The following is an 18,999-nucleotide window of genomic DNA, read 5'->3' as shown; positions in this document are numbered from 1 at the left end:
TGTTATACTTTATTCGTCGAGCTGTAAGGTTAACTAATCAAGAAACCAGTACAGGAGCCAGAGCTCATCCGCTATCAACATACACAGCCAATGGATACACAGCCAAAGACATTCTCATGTGACATTTCTGTATTCAGTTATTTAAATTTCTGATTCATGACCTTGTGGGTAATTCAATTGAATGGATCAATCCCTTGCTAGACTTCGTTTTCTGATATTGGTAATTTTGGAAGCCTCGTTGTGGCTATAAAGCTCTTTTTACGCATCTAATGCGCAACATAATAGGTATACGAATAACTCGACTCGTAGCCAGTAATTTTGAATATTAGGAATTCAGAACGAATTACGCAAAACGCCTTCAACATGCCAATCTATGTCTTCCGCCTGTGAATCGACCAATTTTATAGTTTTTCTTTGTCCACGCACAGATGCTAATGGACTTAGACTAATCATACCTAGACTGATATTTTGTACGATAAAATGTGTCTCCATCATCAATTTGTATAAAATTCATAATTCGTACGATTCTACACTAATACATGTAGGCATTGGATCGACTCCGCCAAAGTATATCTTACAATAGTCAGGATCAAATATGGTACTCGAACAACTTACAGACTCTAGTGCAGACCCAGAGAAAGTTCCTCCGTAATCAAAGGGTCTTAAAATTGTACCATAGTCCAGTTAGTGAAACAAGCAAGTAAATTCTGTTAAATAGATGTTACGTATAATGAAATAAAACGACACATTGCTATCGTAGCCATGTACAGTTTCTAGCTGAATACAATAATAATAAATACAAAATTAACGCTCGAATGGAGCTATTGCCAGTCACTGTTTACTTTCTCCCAATCGTTGATAAACGGCTGATCAATACTGTTTACCATAATTTCACCGCAGAACAAACAATCTGAGCCCAGTATTGTCTCGATCTCTGCTTTTAACTGATCCCTACTGGACATTTTCGTTCCGTTCAAACTGGCCGTATCCAACTGTGCTTGTGTACCGGCCAATTGTTGCTTCAACAACGCCAGTTTCCGTGCTTCCTCAGGACCTTTATTTGAAATTCGAAATTATTGACACATAATATTGGGAGACAAACGCCAGTGCATGGCTTAGCGGACTATTTACTTACTCAGGTGATGCGTTAATTCTGTTTCCAAACAGTCGCCGTGAAATTTATGGCCACATGGAAATACGAAGAACGGCTTCAGAAGCAAGTAAACGCTGCAAATGGCACACTGTTCATCGGATCCAATCACAACGGATCGATTACGGAACATTTGGAAGTCGTTTCGAACCCGTTCAGCCGACTTTGCAGATTCTTCCATGTCCTTACGTTGTTCTTGAATTTTGAGATTGTATTCCTGGAATAGACATTGGGTTTCATTGTTACTCGGATCGGGTCTGTGTTCGTTACTATCTCACCTTGAGCGCATCACAGATCGCTTCTTTGAAATGATCGATTTTTTCGAAGTCGGAGAAAAACGGTAGCAAATCTTCAATGCGCAACAAATCACAGTCTTTGAGTAGTTCCAATGCCTGCTTAACGTCATCTTTGCCTTTAATCTCATGTTCAGCTATTCTCAGCCACAGCTTTCTACGTATGTCACGTTCAATCGGACGGGACGCGGTAGACTGGGCTAAGGAAGTATTGAATGATAGAGCCAATTCAACAGCTGGATGCCACTGTTCCAGTAGACATTGCAAGAATACGCAGGCTTCTTTCACATCATGCTCCCGACAGACTCTGGTTTGTGGAAGAGAAATCATCGAATATTTGAAGAAGAAAAAACATTTGTAGTTTGAACAGCAATATGTTACCTTAATGCGTAATGGACATCATAGTGTACCATTGTGATGTCTTCTCCTTGGATTTTCAAGTAATTCATTAATTTGTCCGGTCTATCACGACCGTATAGTTTAACCAAAAAATTGTGAATCGCCAATTCGGTACAGCCCATTGAATGAATGCAGAACTCTAAATACCGAATCACCTCGCCCACATGTTCATCACCATCGATACTAACTAGTGTCGGTAACAATTTCACAGGATCCAAACGTTTGCCGAGAGCGATAATTGCCGATGTCGTTTCTTTCGGAATTTCTTCCATCAAAATCGGACAGTATTTGTAGTACAGTTCTGGCTTATTTTGGTCGCTCAGCGTGGCCAGTGCTTTCGAGAAATTCGCTTGATTTATATGTTGGTTAACAACCGATTCATAGTCTTTGTTGACGGTGGTGAGTGATGTCAAATTGAAATTGTCTCCATGTGAGGCCAACAAATCATAAATAACCGAACGATTACTGCGGCTGCACTCCTCCACTCTGGGTAAGTTCATGAACGTGTCGAATTCTTTCTGCAACTGCAGAACGACCTTCTGATTGTCCACATTATGCGCCATTTCGGTCAAATACAATTCCACCATCCAGACGACCAGCATTGTAATTTGAGTTTTATCCTGAGCAGGCAAATGTTCCAACCGGTTGCGCAGGAATGTCATCAGGGCTTCCTTTTCGTTGATCTCCAAGAATTTCAAACAAACTCCTTCGAACGACGACTGCGTCTTCGAATAAATGACAGCACTCTTCATGTAGTCACGCTGCTGGAAAAACAATTCTGCCTGCTTCACCAGCACAATGTCCAAATGGGCTGGATTGTCTTGGGAATATTTTTGTGCCAATTCGAATTCATTTTTGTCTAAATACATTCGCCACACGTTCCGCTGCTCATTGTGAACTTTGTACCGGAATATGGATTTGCTGGTATAAGCATAAATGGTATCGTTTGCGGTGTCTTTTACCAAATCTAGCAGACGTCCATACTGTTCGGTAAAATACTCCTCGTATATCGTTTGGTAGTTCAACAGCGACACAGCAGTTATATGATCCGTGTATAGCAGTAAGACATGGAAATCCGTCAGTACGAATGATATGGGATAGAACGACCTCTTTGCCACATACGATTCGCTCGTAGTGGCTGTGTTGGCTTCAGCGTTTGTTGGGAAGGGAATGATCTCGTTGCTAATAATAAATTGATGTGATTCGGCTATTGGATCAATCTGCGAAATTTTGTACGATATGGTCAATAATCGATTGAGATCTTGAGTACCAATTCTCTGTTTTACTTACTTCTCCGGAAAAAATGCCCGGATCTGTTAACCAGCCGAAATATTTGGGATATTTTGTGGCAGAATCATAGTTGAATCGCAGCTTTGAGTATTTTAATTTGTTTGGAATCTCATGGAAATCGCGAATGTGCTCCGGCACAGACAGATAGGAGTTGAATATATTCTGTTGACGATAAAAGAGAAAAAAAGATTTCATTTCATTCAAAAATCAGTTCTGCATTGACTGAAATTTAAATCGGCCCAACTGTTCGCGCTGTAAATCAGTTCCCCTGCGTAACATTTCATTTGATAGTAAAGATGAAATCACGTAGCTTCGCTCTACTTACCCATTTCTCAAAATCGACTGTCCACTCAAACATTCAACGTAACGTTAGCCAATGACCATTATACATACAAGTCGGTGCTGTATTAAGAAAAATTTACACGCGAAAAGACGTTGGAAGATGCAACGAATTGAGTAACAGTAGTTCATTTAGATGGGAAACGTTAAGTATAAAAATTGAACAGATTTTTTCTCATTAAATGAACTTTGATCAAATGGAATAATGTTCGTTTCTCAACAAACTGAAGATGCAAATGTTCAGCACTCAACGAACAGAGTGCAAAGGGATGATAAAAATTTGTCAATTGACCGAAAATCATTTTAATCTCAAGATTCATCTATACCTATTTCGTCGGACTAGCCCAATCTTTTCAATAACATCTATTCATGTCACATTTGCATTACTAACCTGAAGATACGGTGATTTCTCTTCCACTCGCAATTCCTCTTGAAATTTGTACAGTCGATCCAATGTGGTTACTAATATGATGTACCGTGTCGTCTTCGGCACTTTGTGGAATTCAATACCGGTTATTGGGCAATGTTCTCCTTTGCCAACATCAAATACCTGTTGGAAATTGTTGCAGTCGTTAGTGAAATTTGCAATTTGTTATCTTTGCTTATCCTAAGCGTAGAAGATGAGCTTTGAATTGAATAGATATGTGTACCTACCAAGCCATCAACATCACGATTTCCGTATAATGGTAAATAGTTCGGAAGCTTGTAAAGGTATTAGAAATTTTGATATGAATTCTTTGTGAAAAAATCAAATCAATTATCTAGCGCATCCACCCTATATCTATAGTACAATAAATCTGACTTTTAGGTAGAAACTTAAACAAGTAAGAATCGTTGTCCTTACATATACTGTCTAGCCCTGGCGAGTGCTGGCCTTTGAATAATTCTAAGTATTTGGTCACTTTTCATAGGTTCAAATTTGGTTAGATTTAAATAGATAAAAAAACTCTTCATATTTTTAATCAAAACGTGGATACTCTTCTTATATTCATAGATAACATACAACTGTCTCACTTACACCTATCATTTTAAATGTGAAGACTTGATATAATGTTGACAATTTATTTTTGTGACACCATGTCGATGAATGTTAACCTTTTATTCATTAAAAAAAACACGCCAAGAAAAGGTGGTCAGGCTCAGCCGTCATTCCGCCCTGTAAAAACTTGGATCTTTTCAATTTTACAGATAGAAGATTTTATGAAGAAAGTGGACTTAGCACGTTCTCTGTTAAATAAAAAACTTTTCGATAATCTAGATGTCGTGCCTGTAAGAGCCCAACCTTAGCGTTTATTATTTGTTTAGTTATTACTAATTAGTAATTAATGAATCCAAAGATCAGATAAGGCGGCTAGTCATCTGTTATCGAAAACACCGACAAAAATAAACGGAAGACTCTGGCAAAATGTATGACTAAACAAAAGTAAATTGAGTATTGATCTGATGATTTAACGAACGTGGTGTTTGCGGCTTGAACTGAACATTGCAACCACACAAGACAAAATAATCTCCAAGCCAATATCCGTAGTTTATTTTATTCGCGAAGGCTTCCGGAAGCAGAAATGAAGTTTCGACGATAATTCATATCAATAGACCATGTTCACTAGCGGGAAATTATTTTTAGTCGATTCAGAATGATATTTTAGGCGAAAAATTTTTCGACGTTATACCTCGAAAATCCACTCATGATTTTATAGATCAATATTAAGCATGTGTGTAACAATCGAGTTTTTGTCTTTTTTGAGCACTATGGAACTCCCAAATAACATTTTTAAGGAAAGATTTCCGCCTTAATGTTCCACACAAACCGATAAAAATACACAACCAAACAGAAAAACTGGACGAACAAATATTTTAACGATTAAAATTTACCTCGAACGTTTTCGGGATCTATGAACCCATCTACAGGAGGTGATAAGAGTTTGGTTTATCCAGGTTTCTGTTCGGTTGTGTATTTTTATCGGTTTGTGTGGAACATTAGGGCGGAAATCTTTCCTTAAAAATGTTACGTGTGTAACATGTTTGTAGCGTGCTTGCGTGTGTTTGTTGTTTGTTTGCAACAAGTTCTTTTCATCAATTTATACATACAGTTGGATGTTTGGGATGGGTTTGTTGCTGCTATTAAAATTAATTTAAAATCAACAGAGCATTCTGAACAACTTTCATTAAAAGTTAACACACTCCATTCTCAAAATGATCCTGAGGAATCTCAAATTAAACGAGCCATCAGAACAGTCGGAGCGTTTGCTGCGACTGAGCCCCGTACAAACCCGTATATCTATTGCGTACGTGACCCTATTGCGTCTGTCACCCTACTTTGACCGTAAACCTATTGCGCCGGTTAATGTAGTTAAAGTAAAATTATTATGGAATGTGTACATCTTAGAAATTGCGCATAGCGCAATTACGAAGCCCCGTACGACGTTCCTTTCAAATGAAACAAAAATTTCAAATAGCCCTAAAATTTTAATTTATTGAATATAAATACACATAGGGCCCTAGTACCGGCCTTAGTCCGAGGACCCAAATTTATTTTTATTTTCAACTACATTCTATTCGGCCTTTGATTACCCTCCAAATGAAACAAAAAATACGAAAAACGGATGAAATTTGCTCGAGTTCTATGTAAAATACACATAGGGCCCTAGTAGCGGCCTTAGTCCGAGGACCCAAATTTAATTTTTTTTTCAACAACATTCTATTCGGCCTTTGATTACCTTCCAAATGAAACAAAAATTACGAAAAACGGATGAAATTTGCTCGAGTTATATGTAAAATACACATAGGGCCCTAATAGTGGCCTTAGTCCAAGGACCCAAATTTAATTTTTTTTCAACAACTTTCTATTCGGCGTTCGATTACCTTCCAAATGACACAAAAATTACGAAAAACGAATGAAATTTACTCGAGTTCAATGTAAAATACACATAGGGCCCTAGTAGCGGCCTTAGTCCGAGGACCCAAATTTAATTTTTTTTCAACAACATTCTATTCGGCTTTTGATTACCTTCCAAATGACACAAAAATTACGAAAAACGAATGAAATTTACTTGAGTTCTATGTAAAATACACATAGGGCCCTAGTAGCGGCCTTAGTCCGAGGACCCAATTTTTTTTTTTTCAACAACATTCTATTCGGCCTTTGATTACCTTCCAAATGAAACAAAAATTACGAAAAACGGATGAAATTTGCTCGAGTTATATGTAGAATACGCATAGGGCCCTAGTAGCGGCCTTAGTCCGAGGACCCAAATTTAATTTTTTTTTCAACAACATTCTATTCGGCCTTTGATTACCTTCCAAATGAAACAAAAATTACGAAAAAACGGATGAAATTTGCTCGAGTTATATGTAAAATACGCATAGGGCCCTAGTAGCGGCCTTAGTCCGAGGACCCAAATTTAATTTTTTTTTCAACAACATTCTATTCGGCCTTTGATTACCTTCCAAATGACACAAAAATTACGAAAAACGAATGAAATTTACTCGAGTTCAATGTAAAATACACATAGGGCCCTAGTAGCGGCCTTAGTCCGAGGACCCAAATTTAATTTTTTTTCAACAACATTCTATTCGGCTTTTGATTACCTTCCAAATGACACAAAAATTACGAAAAACGAATGAAATTTACTTGAGTTCTATGTAAAATACACATAGGGCCCTAGTAGCGGCCTTAGTCCGAGGACCCAAATTTAATTTTTTTGTCAACAACATTCTATTCGGCCTTTGATTACCTTCCAAATGACACAAAAATTACGAAAAACGAATGAAATTTACTCGAGTTCAATGTAAAATACACATAGGGCCCTAGTAGCGGCCTTAGTCCGAGGACCCAAATTTAATTTTTTTTTTCAACAAAATTCTATTCGGCTTTTGATTACCTTCCAAATGACACAAAAATTACGAAAAACGAATGAAATTTACTTGAGTTCTATGTAAAATACACATAGGGCCCTAGTAGCTTTTCACTTCTAAGGCCCTAACTCACGGTCCACTCACCCGATTTTAAAAAACTGTTTTTTCCTCGATTGGTATTGACAATACCTATCATTTGCCGTGTCATTTACATTTCCATCGTTTATTTTGCCATAAATATCACCAAAAGACCTTAAATCACTTAGGTGGCCCTAACTCACGAAGGGCCGACCCGAATATGCCCATCTTCGAACTTAGCCTCACTATTTTGACTATCTTTCTGGGAAAAAAAAAATTTTTGAAATCGGATTTGATTTACTCAAGATATCGACGTGACGGACAGACGGACAGACGGCCCAAATTTTTATTGCGGATTGGAACAAAATTCGATATCCTTCGTCACTCAATTTTGAATGCAGAATTATCATTGAAGACTGTAATGTCAAGTAAACTGTTTTAATAGACGTAGCCACCTCATAAGCTAAGGTTCAGAATCTACACCGTCTTATTCCATTTAAAAGCATTTGTTGTACAACATTTGTTCTGAAACGCTAGTGTAGTTAAAGTTTGGCGGGAGATCCTTGTTTGGAGATTTTTATTTTGCCGAGAGTGAGGTTTTTAGCTTGAGCCGAAAGCAAGGACCATAATCCCTTGTGGCAAAATAACAATCTCCAAACAATTACGCTAGGTATTTTACTTCATTAATTTTTAATTCAAATGCACGGTTGATTTGTCAAGTTATTTTTGTTCTTAAATTTCATTCTGAAATTGGTCCCAATTCCTTCATTTTAACAATTCGTCAAAGGTTTCGAAACCGTCCTTATGAGTTAACGATATGCACAACTGTCTGGCTGTCAGCATACAATTTCGAATAACAACTTTGTATTTCTAAGGATTGACTCAAGGGGGACCACCTAAGTGGACAGCACAGAGTTTGACAATTAAGTCGAGTGTGGCAAGTTAATGCTAATATTATGATTGCTATGTAAAACTGAACACATAGTCGCAACTTATACTTCCATCCATTTCAACATCGTAATAAAAAGTGAATGAAGATGTGCATCCTACCTGTTTCCAATTATTCTGCACCTTATCGCCATCGACACCGAACTCCGTTTCGAATATCAAACCTCTGCTGGTTCCAATCAATATCGAACCGGTCGTTGAGTCCAACTTATTTTCATAGTTGAATGCAACGGCGGTCACCTCGTGATCTTTGAACTTTTCGATCTTCTTCGGTTTGTTTGTCTTCCGGTTCAAGTACAGAAGTTCTGGAGAAAATCCAGTCGATTTTGGTGTCAAGGAAATGAGTAAATGATTTCCCAATGGATCCAAGAACAGATTGGATACTTTCAAGCCAGCCAGGTATTTTTCCAGATAAACCTCTGTGGATGTGACGGGAAACGAATTTTAGGAAACCGAAACACTCCCAATATTTACATTGATAAAGTTTTACCGTCTTGTCGGTCCGGCTGCAGTAGGAACAAGCGTAGTATGACTTGATGAGACATCAATGTGACCAGCCAATTGTTACAAACAGTCATGAATAAGATATCGTGCGGTAGATTCAATTTCATTTTTTGTTTTGAAAAAATGGGCTGTTCCTCAGATCGAATCCGTACCGATACATATCCAGTATTTTTCGGTTCATTATAGCTGCTGATATCGGGTGGATGTTCCTCTCGTTTCAGCGTTTTGTTGTACTGGTCAAACATTGAAGTCATGTCGTCTTTTAATTATTTAATTTTCCTTTCTACTCAATTTGAACAATCTAATCGAAAGGATGATTGTGTTTTGTTTCAATGAAAGAAATACGAAACTGTCAAAGCGAAACAGTGTTCACAGCTGAAAAATAAGTGAGCAAGAAGTGTATAAGTGACAAATCATTTGCATTCACGTTTTTATGTCAAACGAAGGCCTCACAATCTCAACAACTAAAATGAAATTACGGTTTTTCTTGGCCTGTCGATAACAATCAAATGTTAACTTTGTAATATTTTCAAATTGTTAAAGCACCTAACTTTCCTCTTTCGGAAGTCACAAATTGTATAATCAAAAATGCTCAACTTCAACTTCCCTGAACTAGTATGGTGGTAATACATTTTATATGCCTCTGTGTATGGTAGGACTAGCATTATATATCAGCTCGGAGATGGAGTTTGGGTTTATTTTTGGATCGACACATAAAAAATGATATGCACATATGTCTAAATGTTTACTTTGACGAGTTGGATTATGATCCGCAACTTCGGCTTAGGATCACAATCACCAACTCGTCAAAATGAACACTTAAGCACCATAATATTTATTTCCACGCAGCTGGTCTACTAATCGACTTTTGTAGATACAACAAATGCTGTCAGCTGTCAAAATTAATTGTTTTTTGACAAGTGGGTAGACCTACTACAGTACATATCACCGGAATTAACAAAACAAGTCAAAGCTATAGATTGGTGATTTGAGCACTATTTCATAGGACTCACAATGATTGACGGTGTCGGCAAGTCGGTCATTCTTCGAACAATATTTTCATGGACAATGTGATCGAAAATTTAATTTACTAACAAATGATTTTGATTTTTTAATTTCGTATCTCAAAAGACCAACTCGAAGGCAGTTCCATCGCTGATTTTTGCGGTAGTGACGATAACAATTTCCATAATCTATTTACTTCGAGGAGGTCATGCGATTTTATTAGATTCTCAACATTTTTCAGCCTTGACGATATACAATAGTTCGACTTCCGCAGCCTTGATGCTGAAAAGGGACTAAGCATTGAGAATCTGATTCGATTTCATTATTATAATGTCACTTTTGTCGCTTAACGAAATTGAAACAAAGAAATATTTTATCGAAACACGAGCATGCTTCGTCTGTTTTCAGCATTAGCTAAAAGATACGATTTGTATGGCAACGCTGATTTTTTTAACAATTTTATGTCAATTTTTTCCGTGCCAATCGAACTGTCATAATAAACTTCAAAAATCGGATTTACACATTATGTTGATTATGCTATGAATATTTTCAAAATATTTATTAAAATCAACACTTTGTCCGCTACCATTCCGTTTGAACGATGAATAGAATTTAAAGTAATCAAACATTCAAAAGTATTCGTCGGTGGTGTCGTGTTTTCGGTGTTTATTCCATTGTTGTGCGACCTAATTAATCGATTTTCCTTTCTTTCGTTTTTTCCGTTCAAAAGTATCCGATTAAACGATTTTGTTGCTTGCCAATTAAATACGAAGACGAAAATTATAACCGAATTTGGTAGTAGAACTTCCTGGATTTGTTGTGCCGCATATGAATAAGTCTTCTAAGCAATTCAATGTTGGAAGTGAATTCGACTGTGAGATATGCAGTGATTGAATTTACATATCGTTGTGAATGGATGACAATAAGCTGTATTCGATGAAAGAGATGTCTACTGACTAGAAACCAAATCACAATGAGCCATTCGAATGAATCGTCAAATTCAAATTATCCCATTTACGACAACTACGTGCTACAAACACAAAATCAACAGAAATATGATCGACGTAGTCCACGTGGAACACTGCATCATGTATTGAATTCGCCCGATTTGGCGGAGGTCCACATTCAATCGCAGAGCGTAAAAGTTGGACGAAGTCCAAATTTGTTTGAAAGTTCCCCGAACTCAACAGGTTCCATTGATTACACATCGTTGTGTTCGTCAGACAACATTGTGGTGTACGATGATATTGGACGTAATTGGCTTAATTTGAATAAAACAAGCGATGAACAGGAAAACATAATTGGTAAGACATCCGGCAAGGGTCCTTGGCCACTTTGTTCATTTCCATTGATTTTTTTTTTTGTTTGCGTGCAGATTACAACATTTCACCAAAGAGATGTACTGGAAATACGTTAGATTCAAATGCTGCCATGGAATCGTTTGATAATCATTCAAAGACACGGTTTGCAACAGCAACATCACCGGTGCGAAAGCCAGGATTCCCAAAAGTAATTACCATTCTGTCCCCAGTTCATTCAGTCTGCCATACGTACTAACCATCCGATTCCATTCCAGAGAATAACACTGCCCTCATCAAACTATGATAGTCAACATGCCATAACTGATACGACAACAGCAAACACTCCTAGTCACGTTTTTTCAGACGAAATATCCAAAGAAAGCACCCTCGATTATCTGTATGAATTTTCGGAGACAAGGAAGGTCCTGGAAGATTTCTTCAGTGAGCCTGCAATTGATCCAATTCTTGACGATAGTGACAGTGTAAGTGTACGTTTTGATCGTAGTTCAGATAACATTCGAGAGATCAATTTTCCTCGTTGTCTCACCACAGGAATGTGATAAGAGTTCGGATAATGCATACATCGGTCAGAGACTTGCGTCTCTTGCGCACCTTTCAAACAATCAATATTCTATGAACGAGTCGCCGAAGCAACGTTCTGGTTATTATGACATGGAACTCTACCTCGATTCGAATAGCAGCGGAGATGTACTGAGCAAAGAGTCATTGCCGGCAATGAATCGTCAAAAAGCGACCAACAATGCGACACTGTCGCCGGATTCAATTGAACATGACTCGAATTCGGGTGATCTGGATAGTCTGCCCAATGACATAAATTGTACGGTGGATCAGAGTAGTTTGTTCAGTGGCATGCCGGTGCTGGAAGATGGTCTGTCCAGTGGTCATGCATCAGATACAGATGTCCATACAAATGATATGAATTGTGCGGAGTATCAAGATATAAACAAGGCGGACGACACACTTGAAGAACAGAAAATTGGCCCTTTTGACGACGAAGTGGCAGAAAATAATTCCGTCGAATCGACGCTGAGAGATATCCATTCGACGTTACAACGAACCAAAATTTTACTTGAAATTAGCAATCCGCGAAACAGTACCAAAAATTCTGACAATCCACCCTCGCCGAATGTCTGGGTTCGAAGGTATGTTGAAGGATCGGTTGTTACCGTACACTTTTCAATGGAATTTATCATTCCGCAGAGATTCCATCAATACTCCAGACAGCATCAACTCCGATCAAAATCCATCTAGGCCATGTCCAGATGATGAAGAAGCTGATACTGATTTAGAAACCGATCGATTGTTGGGACAACAACGTCTAGACAACATCGGGAATCTAGAAAAAGTAGTAAGTAAATTCGCCGGTGTGTGTGCAGGTTGTCGATTATATTCATCAATGTTTCACAGCGTTTCACTGACGAAACAACCGCAATACCTCGACCAGCTCCCCAATTTTCGTCGGCAACATTGCGGCAAGGTATTGGAACGTCATTGACATCTGCATCACCCGTAGCTAGTCATCCGGATGGGATGCAAGACAATGATTTCATATCACCAATTAAAATGATGGCACAAAAAAGTCCTTCGGGATCGACTAGTTCTAATGTGGACGGGAACAGAAAACGGAACAAGGAAGGTTAGTGTTGGTTTGTTAGTTAATCTGTCAAAAATTATCCGCTCCTAACATCCGAAGACTAAATTTGTGTCCCAAAAAACTAAAATCTTTTTCTCTTTCTCTTGCTTCCTCCAAACAATTGTGAGTGAGTACCGCCCCTTAGAACTAATAGTGCGTAGGATTCAACGAACTAATTTTTTATTTCAATATTTCAGTTCGTTGGGAACCTGCAGTTCTCATCGAAGGGGTTTTATTTCGAGCTAAATATCTGGGCTCAACTCAATTGGTCTGCGAAGGTCAACCCACAAAGTCCACTCGAATGATGCAAGCCGAAGAAGCTGTATCCAGAATCAAGGTAAATTCTCTCTAAATTTCTACGCGTTATTTTAACTGAAACTAAAACAAAAACTAAATCTAAAAACGCTTACTTACGGACTAGGCTTTGGTATGTTAGCTACATGCACGAATCAAACTGTCACCTCTTTAGTCGAAGATGTTTGTTTATGAAACCGATTTTTCTCTATTTACAGGCTCCAGATGGTGAATCTCAACCGAGCACAGAGGTTGATCTGTTCATTTCTACGGAAAAGATAATGGTATTGAACACGGATCTCAAAGAAATAATGATGGACCATGCACTGCGTACGATATCGTACATAGCGGACATTGGTGATTTGGTGGTGTTGATGGCACGCAGGCGATATGTACCGAATGGGAACAATGACGAATCTTCGCCGGACACTCCGAAGCCGAATCGAACGCCGAAAATGATTTGTCACGTTTTTATGAGCGAAGAAGCTCAATTTATAGCCCAATCTATCGGTCAGGCGTTTCAGGTCGCTTATATGGAATTTTTGAAGGCCAACGGAATTGAGGATCATAGTTTCGTAAAAGAGATGGACTACCAGGAAGTGCTTAATAGTCAAGAGATTTTCGGCGATGAATTGGAAATATTCGCCAAAAAGGAATTGCAAAAAGAGGTCGTCGTGCCGAAAGCAAAAGGTGAAATACTGGGAGTTGTTATCGTTGAGTCTGGCTGGGGATCGATGTTACCGACCGTTGTCATTGCAAATCTATTATCATCTGGAGCAGCGGCTCGATGTGGTCAGTTGAACATTGGCGATCAGATAATTGCAATAAATGGCATGAGTTTAGTGGGTCTTCCGCTGACATTGTGTCAGAGCTACATCAGGAATACAAAATCACAAACGGCAGTTAAATTTACGGTTGTGCCTTGCCCACCCGTTGTTGAAGTTAAAATAAAGCGACCAAATACAAAGTATCAACTCGGATTTAGTGTACAAAATGGAGTGGTAAGTGTGTTTTGGAAGACATTCAGCGTTTTTGTTCGTCCAGTGCCACTGGTCTCTCGCAAATAATTTTTGACTTTCTCATCCATTGCAGATTTGCAGTTTACTTCGGGGAGGAATAGCAGAAAGAGGCGGAGTACGAGTGGGCCATAGAATAATAGAAATAAACAATCAAAGTGTGGTCGCTGTACCGCATGAAAAAATCGTCAGTCTTCTGGCCACGTCTGTTGGAGAGGTAATGCTTTCAAAATTGAGTCAACTTTGACCGATTCAATTCAAACCCAAAAAATGTGTTTTCTTTCCAGATTTTAATGAAAACTATGCCTACATCCATGTTTAGATTGCTTACAGGACAAGAGAGCCCATTATATATTTGAAAACGAAAAAAAATAAGAAAAGAAAAAAATCAGAACCAGCTCCACTCATACACCAAAATAGGGAAATGTTTGTCACCGGATCATTTGATATATTTATAGTTTAGAAGGAGACACTCATGCGACGGCTTGGTTTTTTTTTCGGTGAATTTATATGTTGCTCAAATAAACAGATTATCAACCAAAATGCAATCGTCTCTTTTGCATAAAGACAAGAATTCCGTGCTGTTAACGGAGAGCCTGTGTGCGCAGATTAGTCCGTCATAAGGTTCGAAGCTTATGCCACGTTGCAGTACTAACCAAAATGCATTTGCCCTACAACTGTTTGAGTGGAGCGCTAGGAGGATCCTAACATTGCCTAATGTGTTTCTCAGCAGTGACACATACAAGCTAATTCAAATTAATGTTAAAATGAAAGTTTTGCCTCGAAATGACGAATGAAAGTAGTGATGCTAGAGAAGTTCAAAATTCATCTGGCACCAAGAAGGGTCTAGTTGAACCAAAATTCCAACTTTCCACAGTATGTGACGGCTATCGCGTTTATCGGATAGATGGTGTATTAATGTGGCACAAATTTTATACCGCGGACTGATCACTCATCAGGCAACGGTTTGAAGCCTATGATCTGTGTGCGTATCATTCCCTCATAAATAATGAAGTGCACACAGACTCCACTCTGGCTTTAGACATTTGATGACGGTGCGAATGGAGTGGTGAAAATGGTTGATTTCAGACTCTACGATCGTGAATTAGACTGAGTAATTCGAATTTAATTTTCGGTAACAAATCTGCATTTGTATTTCAAACACGCCTGGTAATTTTCGAAAAGTACATCGGCCCAAAGTTATTTGTTAACCACGGTAACACCAGTTGCCCATATCTAAGTTCATTGGAATCTTGAAATGTAAACAATTCTCGAAACGGATCGATTGCCATACTAAGATCTCTAAAATAAGAAAAAAATTAAAAATTTTTAAACTCAAATACGAAATAGCAACTGGTCCCGAAGCCGTACTTGACTGTAACGGTGATATTATTTTCAATAAATGCCTTTGCAATGGCCATCCGAACGATTCCGTCATTTTGTATCGGACTGATTGAGCAAGTTGAATAAACCAGTGATCCACCCGGTTTCAGAAGCCTTAGACAATTGCTTAAGATGTCCGTTTGTAATTCGGGTAGTTTTAAAAGTTCTTCCGATCGTGATGGCAGAAACATGTTCGACTTTTTGAATCTTTTCACTGCGTCCCGATCGGTTGTACATGGTACATCAACTAAAATCTTTCAACATACAATGAAAGAACGCGATGGTGGCACAACATTATTATTACTCTACCTTATCATACACACCGCTTTCGCCGCAGATGCGAGCATCTTGTGTGGTGATAAAAATCTTCTGATTTTTCCAAGCGTCTTTAAAATCGACTAAAAACTGCTTGAATGCCGTATGGATTTTGTGGACCCGTATATGATCGATGTCATTACATACAATACTAATCGGTATTAATGTCTGTAGCAGTAACAAAGCTTTTCCTCCCGGTGACGAACAAGCATCATAAACTTTGTCATCCGGTTGAACGTTCAGCATTAACGGTGGCAATATAGATGATCCATTCATGACAAAATGGGATAATCGATCATTGTTTTCTGTGGGTATCACTCGCTGAAATCTGGTTGTATCGCATCGCTTGTAACTATAAATTACCAAATTGTTCGGGTAACTAAATTCATCATCAGGGACGATGTCTATGGGAATATCTGTTGCGTTCCAGTATTTTTGATAATCGGATTTGCTCCACTCCAACCATCTATTTAGACCTTGGGAGAAAACCTGAACTATGAATCCGTTAAGCGTTTACGAAATAGAGCGGAGAAACGACCTACCTTTTACGTACTCGTCATTGTCGTGGGAGAGTTCCGTATTGTTCATTTGTTTAGACACAATCGGATCTTTCCGTTCGAATAACGATTTTAAATTAAACGCACCACTGACTTCAAGTTCTCGACAAATTTTTCTGGGATCGGCGAAATTGTTTACGAGTGCCACCGATTTATGTTTTGTCAGTAGTGCTGCCCTTATCGATTTCCATTTTTGACCGAACAAAAGACTGTAGTTCTTGTCGAAGTGCTGCAGGGCTCTGTCCTCACTGAATTTTCTCACCTACAAATGTAAACATTGCTGAATGTCACGTCTGCATGAATAGGGGACAAGACAAGGATAAGAAATTGATTATAAGCCTTGCTTTCTGACCGGCTTATAATCAATTTCTTAACCTTGTTCTCTACTCTATTTACCCTATCAGACTTAGTCCCACAGTAAAATCGTTTAACAACATTTCGACTGAACGTAGTGCATCCTTTCCACAATGGCCTTGGAAACATTTTGTAAACATCACCGAAACATCTTCATTCTTGTTAAATAACAAAAGAACTAACCTCAACCGTGGGTTCATATTTTGTTATTCTTTATTATGACTTAACGTCAAAGAACGTTCATTTTAACAGATGCGTGTACGTTAAGTTTGCCATTAGAAATTTAATTTCGCGTTTTTAGTTCGGTAAATTGGTTCTGTGGTGAGGTGGTGGTCTTTGCTTATGAATTCCTGTAAAAATAGAGGAATTGGTTTGTCGATGAGATATGAGATATTCAATCATGTTCCACTGCTCATTAGGAAAAAAGAATCCCACTCGAAAAATCAATACTTGTCGACTTAGTATTTTTTTAATAGTAATCAATTTACGTTTTACTAAATTTTAATGCTTACCATGCAACTTAACAGTAATCTTTTCCACATGCCGTTGTCTTAATGAAGAGTTAACAAGTACAAGTGGATTTCATCAAAAGCCTTTCAGAACGGGATAATCAGGATAATCATCTGTTAAACAATATGTATTATAACGAAACGAATGATTTAGCATATGAAGTAAAAGATTTTGCATCAAACAGAACGAGATTCTTTGAGAAAATAAATTTAAAGATTTTATGATCACATGCTTCTAAAAAGTTAATATTAGTCTAATCGCCATCACCGCCACCATCGCCATCACCGTCACCATCGCCTCCGATATCAACATCACCATCAAAATCAGAACCGTCAGCTAGAGCACCGTCGTTATCAATTTCACTTCCTTCATCAGATCCATGATTGTGTGATGCATCACTATTTTCGTCGAAGTGCTCTCTATTATCTGTTTCATCAAAATAATGTTCTTCATTGTGGGAATGATGGTCGTCGTTATAGTTATGTTGATTTTGGTTTATGACTGAATCTCCGTTATATATGTTTGTGTTAACTCCATGATTATATCCACCATAGCCACCATATCCGCCATATCCACCATATCCGCCGTATCCACCTGAAGCTAAGCCCCCAAAAAGTCCAAGAATTCCGCCAAGGCCGCCACTATACAGTGGACTATAAAATCTATTGTAATATCCTCTGTTATATCCGCTGTAATACGGATATCTTCTTTGATAATTCTTGTAACGAGAATTATACCATGGATAACTAGTTGATTGGCGATACACGTAGGTTGTCGCTGCTGTTTCCATGTCTGTAGGTTGAATATTGTCGTTTACATCAATCGTAGTAACTAGCTCGACAGCCAACAAGATTTCTAGGCTAAACTGTTTTTGAGGGAGATGTGAATGTGTTAGAAAGTGAGTTTGCAATTTATTTTAAACTCACAATACAATTGGTAATTTTCATTTCTTAGTAATCAATCTCCGTTGGTGGTGAATTCAGAATGGTAACTACGTCGAAGATATGTTTTTAGAGATCAAAACAGCCGACAATGTGACACAGTTATATAGTTAGAACGTAGGTGTTAATGGGAATTTAATTATTTTGCACGGAAGGTAGATTTAGATTTTAGAATATACCACGAAGCTGATTAGAAAATAAATGTATAAACGATTAGAAGATGATCCTTCCATTTCTGACTCCGTGAATTCGTCTGGAATAATTTTGCACGGAATATATTCAGAGTCTAGTTTTAAAGGAAAACTGATCGATCGCACGCGTCGTATTATTGGCGTGAATATTAAATTTTAACTAACGCGTTTGCTGTTTAAAACAACAACTCAATTATTGAACCGCTTTTACGATTTCAACAGTCAGAAGAATTTATTGAACTCTAAGAATCAATTTAGGAAATAAGTCCAGTAAAAATTTCAAATTTTCTGATACTCTAGCAAACCAACTACTTTTATTAAGTGTCAAGTAGTATTTGGAATTTACATGTAAATTACAGCGTAGTCAGTCAAAATGTAAAATAGTGTTTGTAGAATACAAAGAAATAAGGTGTGAATTTGACACAGAGAAAAGAGTTTGTTTGTTAGAGAGAGTATTGGTATAATTGTTACAAAAAATGACTCAAAGACCAATTTTCATAAATCAAATCGGTGGTACCTTCATTGAAACATTTGAAAAAAGGTACCATCCATTACATTTTTGTGGAGCAGGTATAAGAAGCAAGGACAATGTCCCGTGACTTAAGGCACTTTCAATTAAATT

At 37.9% G+C, this 18,999-nt stretch overlaps 4 protein-coding genes across 11 annotated transcripts; 1 reads left to right on the top strand and 3 right to left on the bottom strand.

The window, feature by feature from the left end:
- Positions 1 to 701: 701 nt before the first annotated feature.
- On the bottom strand, positions 702 to 9,200 carry LOC119069184 (vacuolar protein sorting-associated protein 18 homolog). 2 transcript variants are annotated; one of them, XM_037173117.1, is made up of 9 exons: positions 8,843 to 9,194; positions 8,455 to 8,771; positions 4,126 to 4,173; positions 3,863 to 4,021; positions 3,133 to 3,294; positions 1,825 to 3,062; positions 1,429 to 1,750; positions 1,136 to 1,367; positions 702 to 1,054 (listed from the first exon to the last, which is right to left on the bottom strand). In XM_037173117.1, exons 1-9 carry the CDS (start codon positions 9,108 to 9,110, stop codon positions 822 to 824), a joined length of 2,979 nt encoding a protein of 992 aa, XP_037029012.1. In that variant the 5' UTR covers positions 9,111 to 9,194; the 3' UTR covers positions 702 to 821. The 2 variants fall into 2 exon arrangements, with proteins under 2 accessions (XP_037029012.1, XP_037029013.1); XM_037173118.1 differs by lacking the exon at positions 4,126 to 4,173 and having other exon boundaries at positions 8,843 to 9,200.
- A 1,118-nt stretch (positions 9,201 to 10,318) lies between these two features.
- On the top strand, positions 10,319 to 14,498 carry LOC119069185 (amyloid-beta A4 precursor protein-binding family A member 2-like). 7 transcript variants are annotated; one of them, XM_037173121.1, is made up of 11 exons: positions 10,330 to 11,165; positions 11,237 to 11,370; positions 11,438 to 11,650; positions 11,715 to 12,325; positions 12,384 to 12,528; positions 12,591 to 12,819; positions 13,014 to 13,153; positions 13,238 to 13,243; positions 13,329 to 14,111; positions 14,203 to 14,343; positions 14,414 to 14,498. In XM_037173121.1, the coding sequence occupies exons 1-11, from the start codon at positions 10,835 to 10,837 to the stop codon at positions 14,483 to 14,485; spliced, it is 2,805 nt and encodes a 934-aa protein (XP_037029016.1). In that variant the 5' UTR covers positions 10,330 to 10,834; the 3' UTR covers positions 14,486 to 14,498. The 7 variants fall into 7 exon arrangements, with proteins under 7 accessions (XP_037029017.1, XP_037029016.1, XP_037029021.1 ...); XM_037173126.1 differs by having other exon boundaries at positions 12,384 to 12,531; positions 13,032 to 13,153; XM_037173119.1 differs by having other exon boundaries at positions 12,384 to 12,531.
- A 61-nt stretch (positions 14,499 to 14,559) lies between these two features.
- On the bottom strand, positions 14,560 to 16,959 carry LOC119069230 (5-methylcytosine rRNA methyltransferase NSUN4-like). Its single transcript, XM_037173269.1, has 5 exons — positions 16,778 to 16,959; positions 16,367 to 16,643; positions 15,819 to 16,300; positions 15,498 to 15,763; positions 14,560 to 15,428 (listed from the first exon to the last, which is right to left on the bottom strand). The coding sequence occupies exons 1-5, from the start codon at positions 16,862 to 16,864 to the stop codon at positions 15,284 to 15,286; spliced, it is 1,257 nt and encodes a 418-aa protein (XP_037029164.1). The 5' UTR covers positions 16,865 to 16,959; the 3' UTR covers positions 14,560 to 15,283.
- Positions 16,960 to 17,354: 395 nt separating this feature from the next.
- On the bottom strand, positions 17,355 to 18,293 carry LOC119069277 (spore coat protein YeeK-like). The gene is made up of 2 exons (XM_037173338.1): positions 18,172 to 18,293; positions 17,355 to 18,110 (listed from the first exon to the last, which is right to left on the bottom strand). The coding sequence occupies exons 1-2, from the start codon at positions 18,190 to 18,192 to the stop codon at positions 17,499 to 17,501; spliced, it is 633 nt and encodes a 210-aa protein (XP_037029233.1). The 5' UTR covers positions 18,193 to 18,293; the 3' UTR covers positions 17,355 to 17,498.
- Between the last annotated feature and the right edge of the window lie 706 nt (positions 18,294 to 18,999).

The sequence above is a fragment of the Bradysia coprophila genome (genome assembly GCF_014529535.1).
Source record: "Bradysia coprophila strain Holo2 chromosome X unlocalized genomic scaffold, BU_Bcop_v1 contig_26, whole genome shotgun sequence".
In the NCBI taxonomy this organism is placed as follows: domain Eukaryota; kingdom Metazoa; phylum Arthropoda; class Insecta; order Diptera; family Sciaridae; genus Bradysia; species Bradysia coprophila.
Note: the sequence above shows the minus strand (reverse complement) of the source record. Positions and strands in the feature narration are given on the sequence as shown.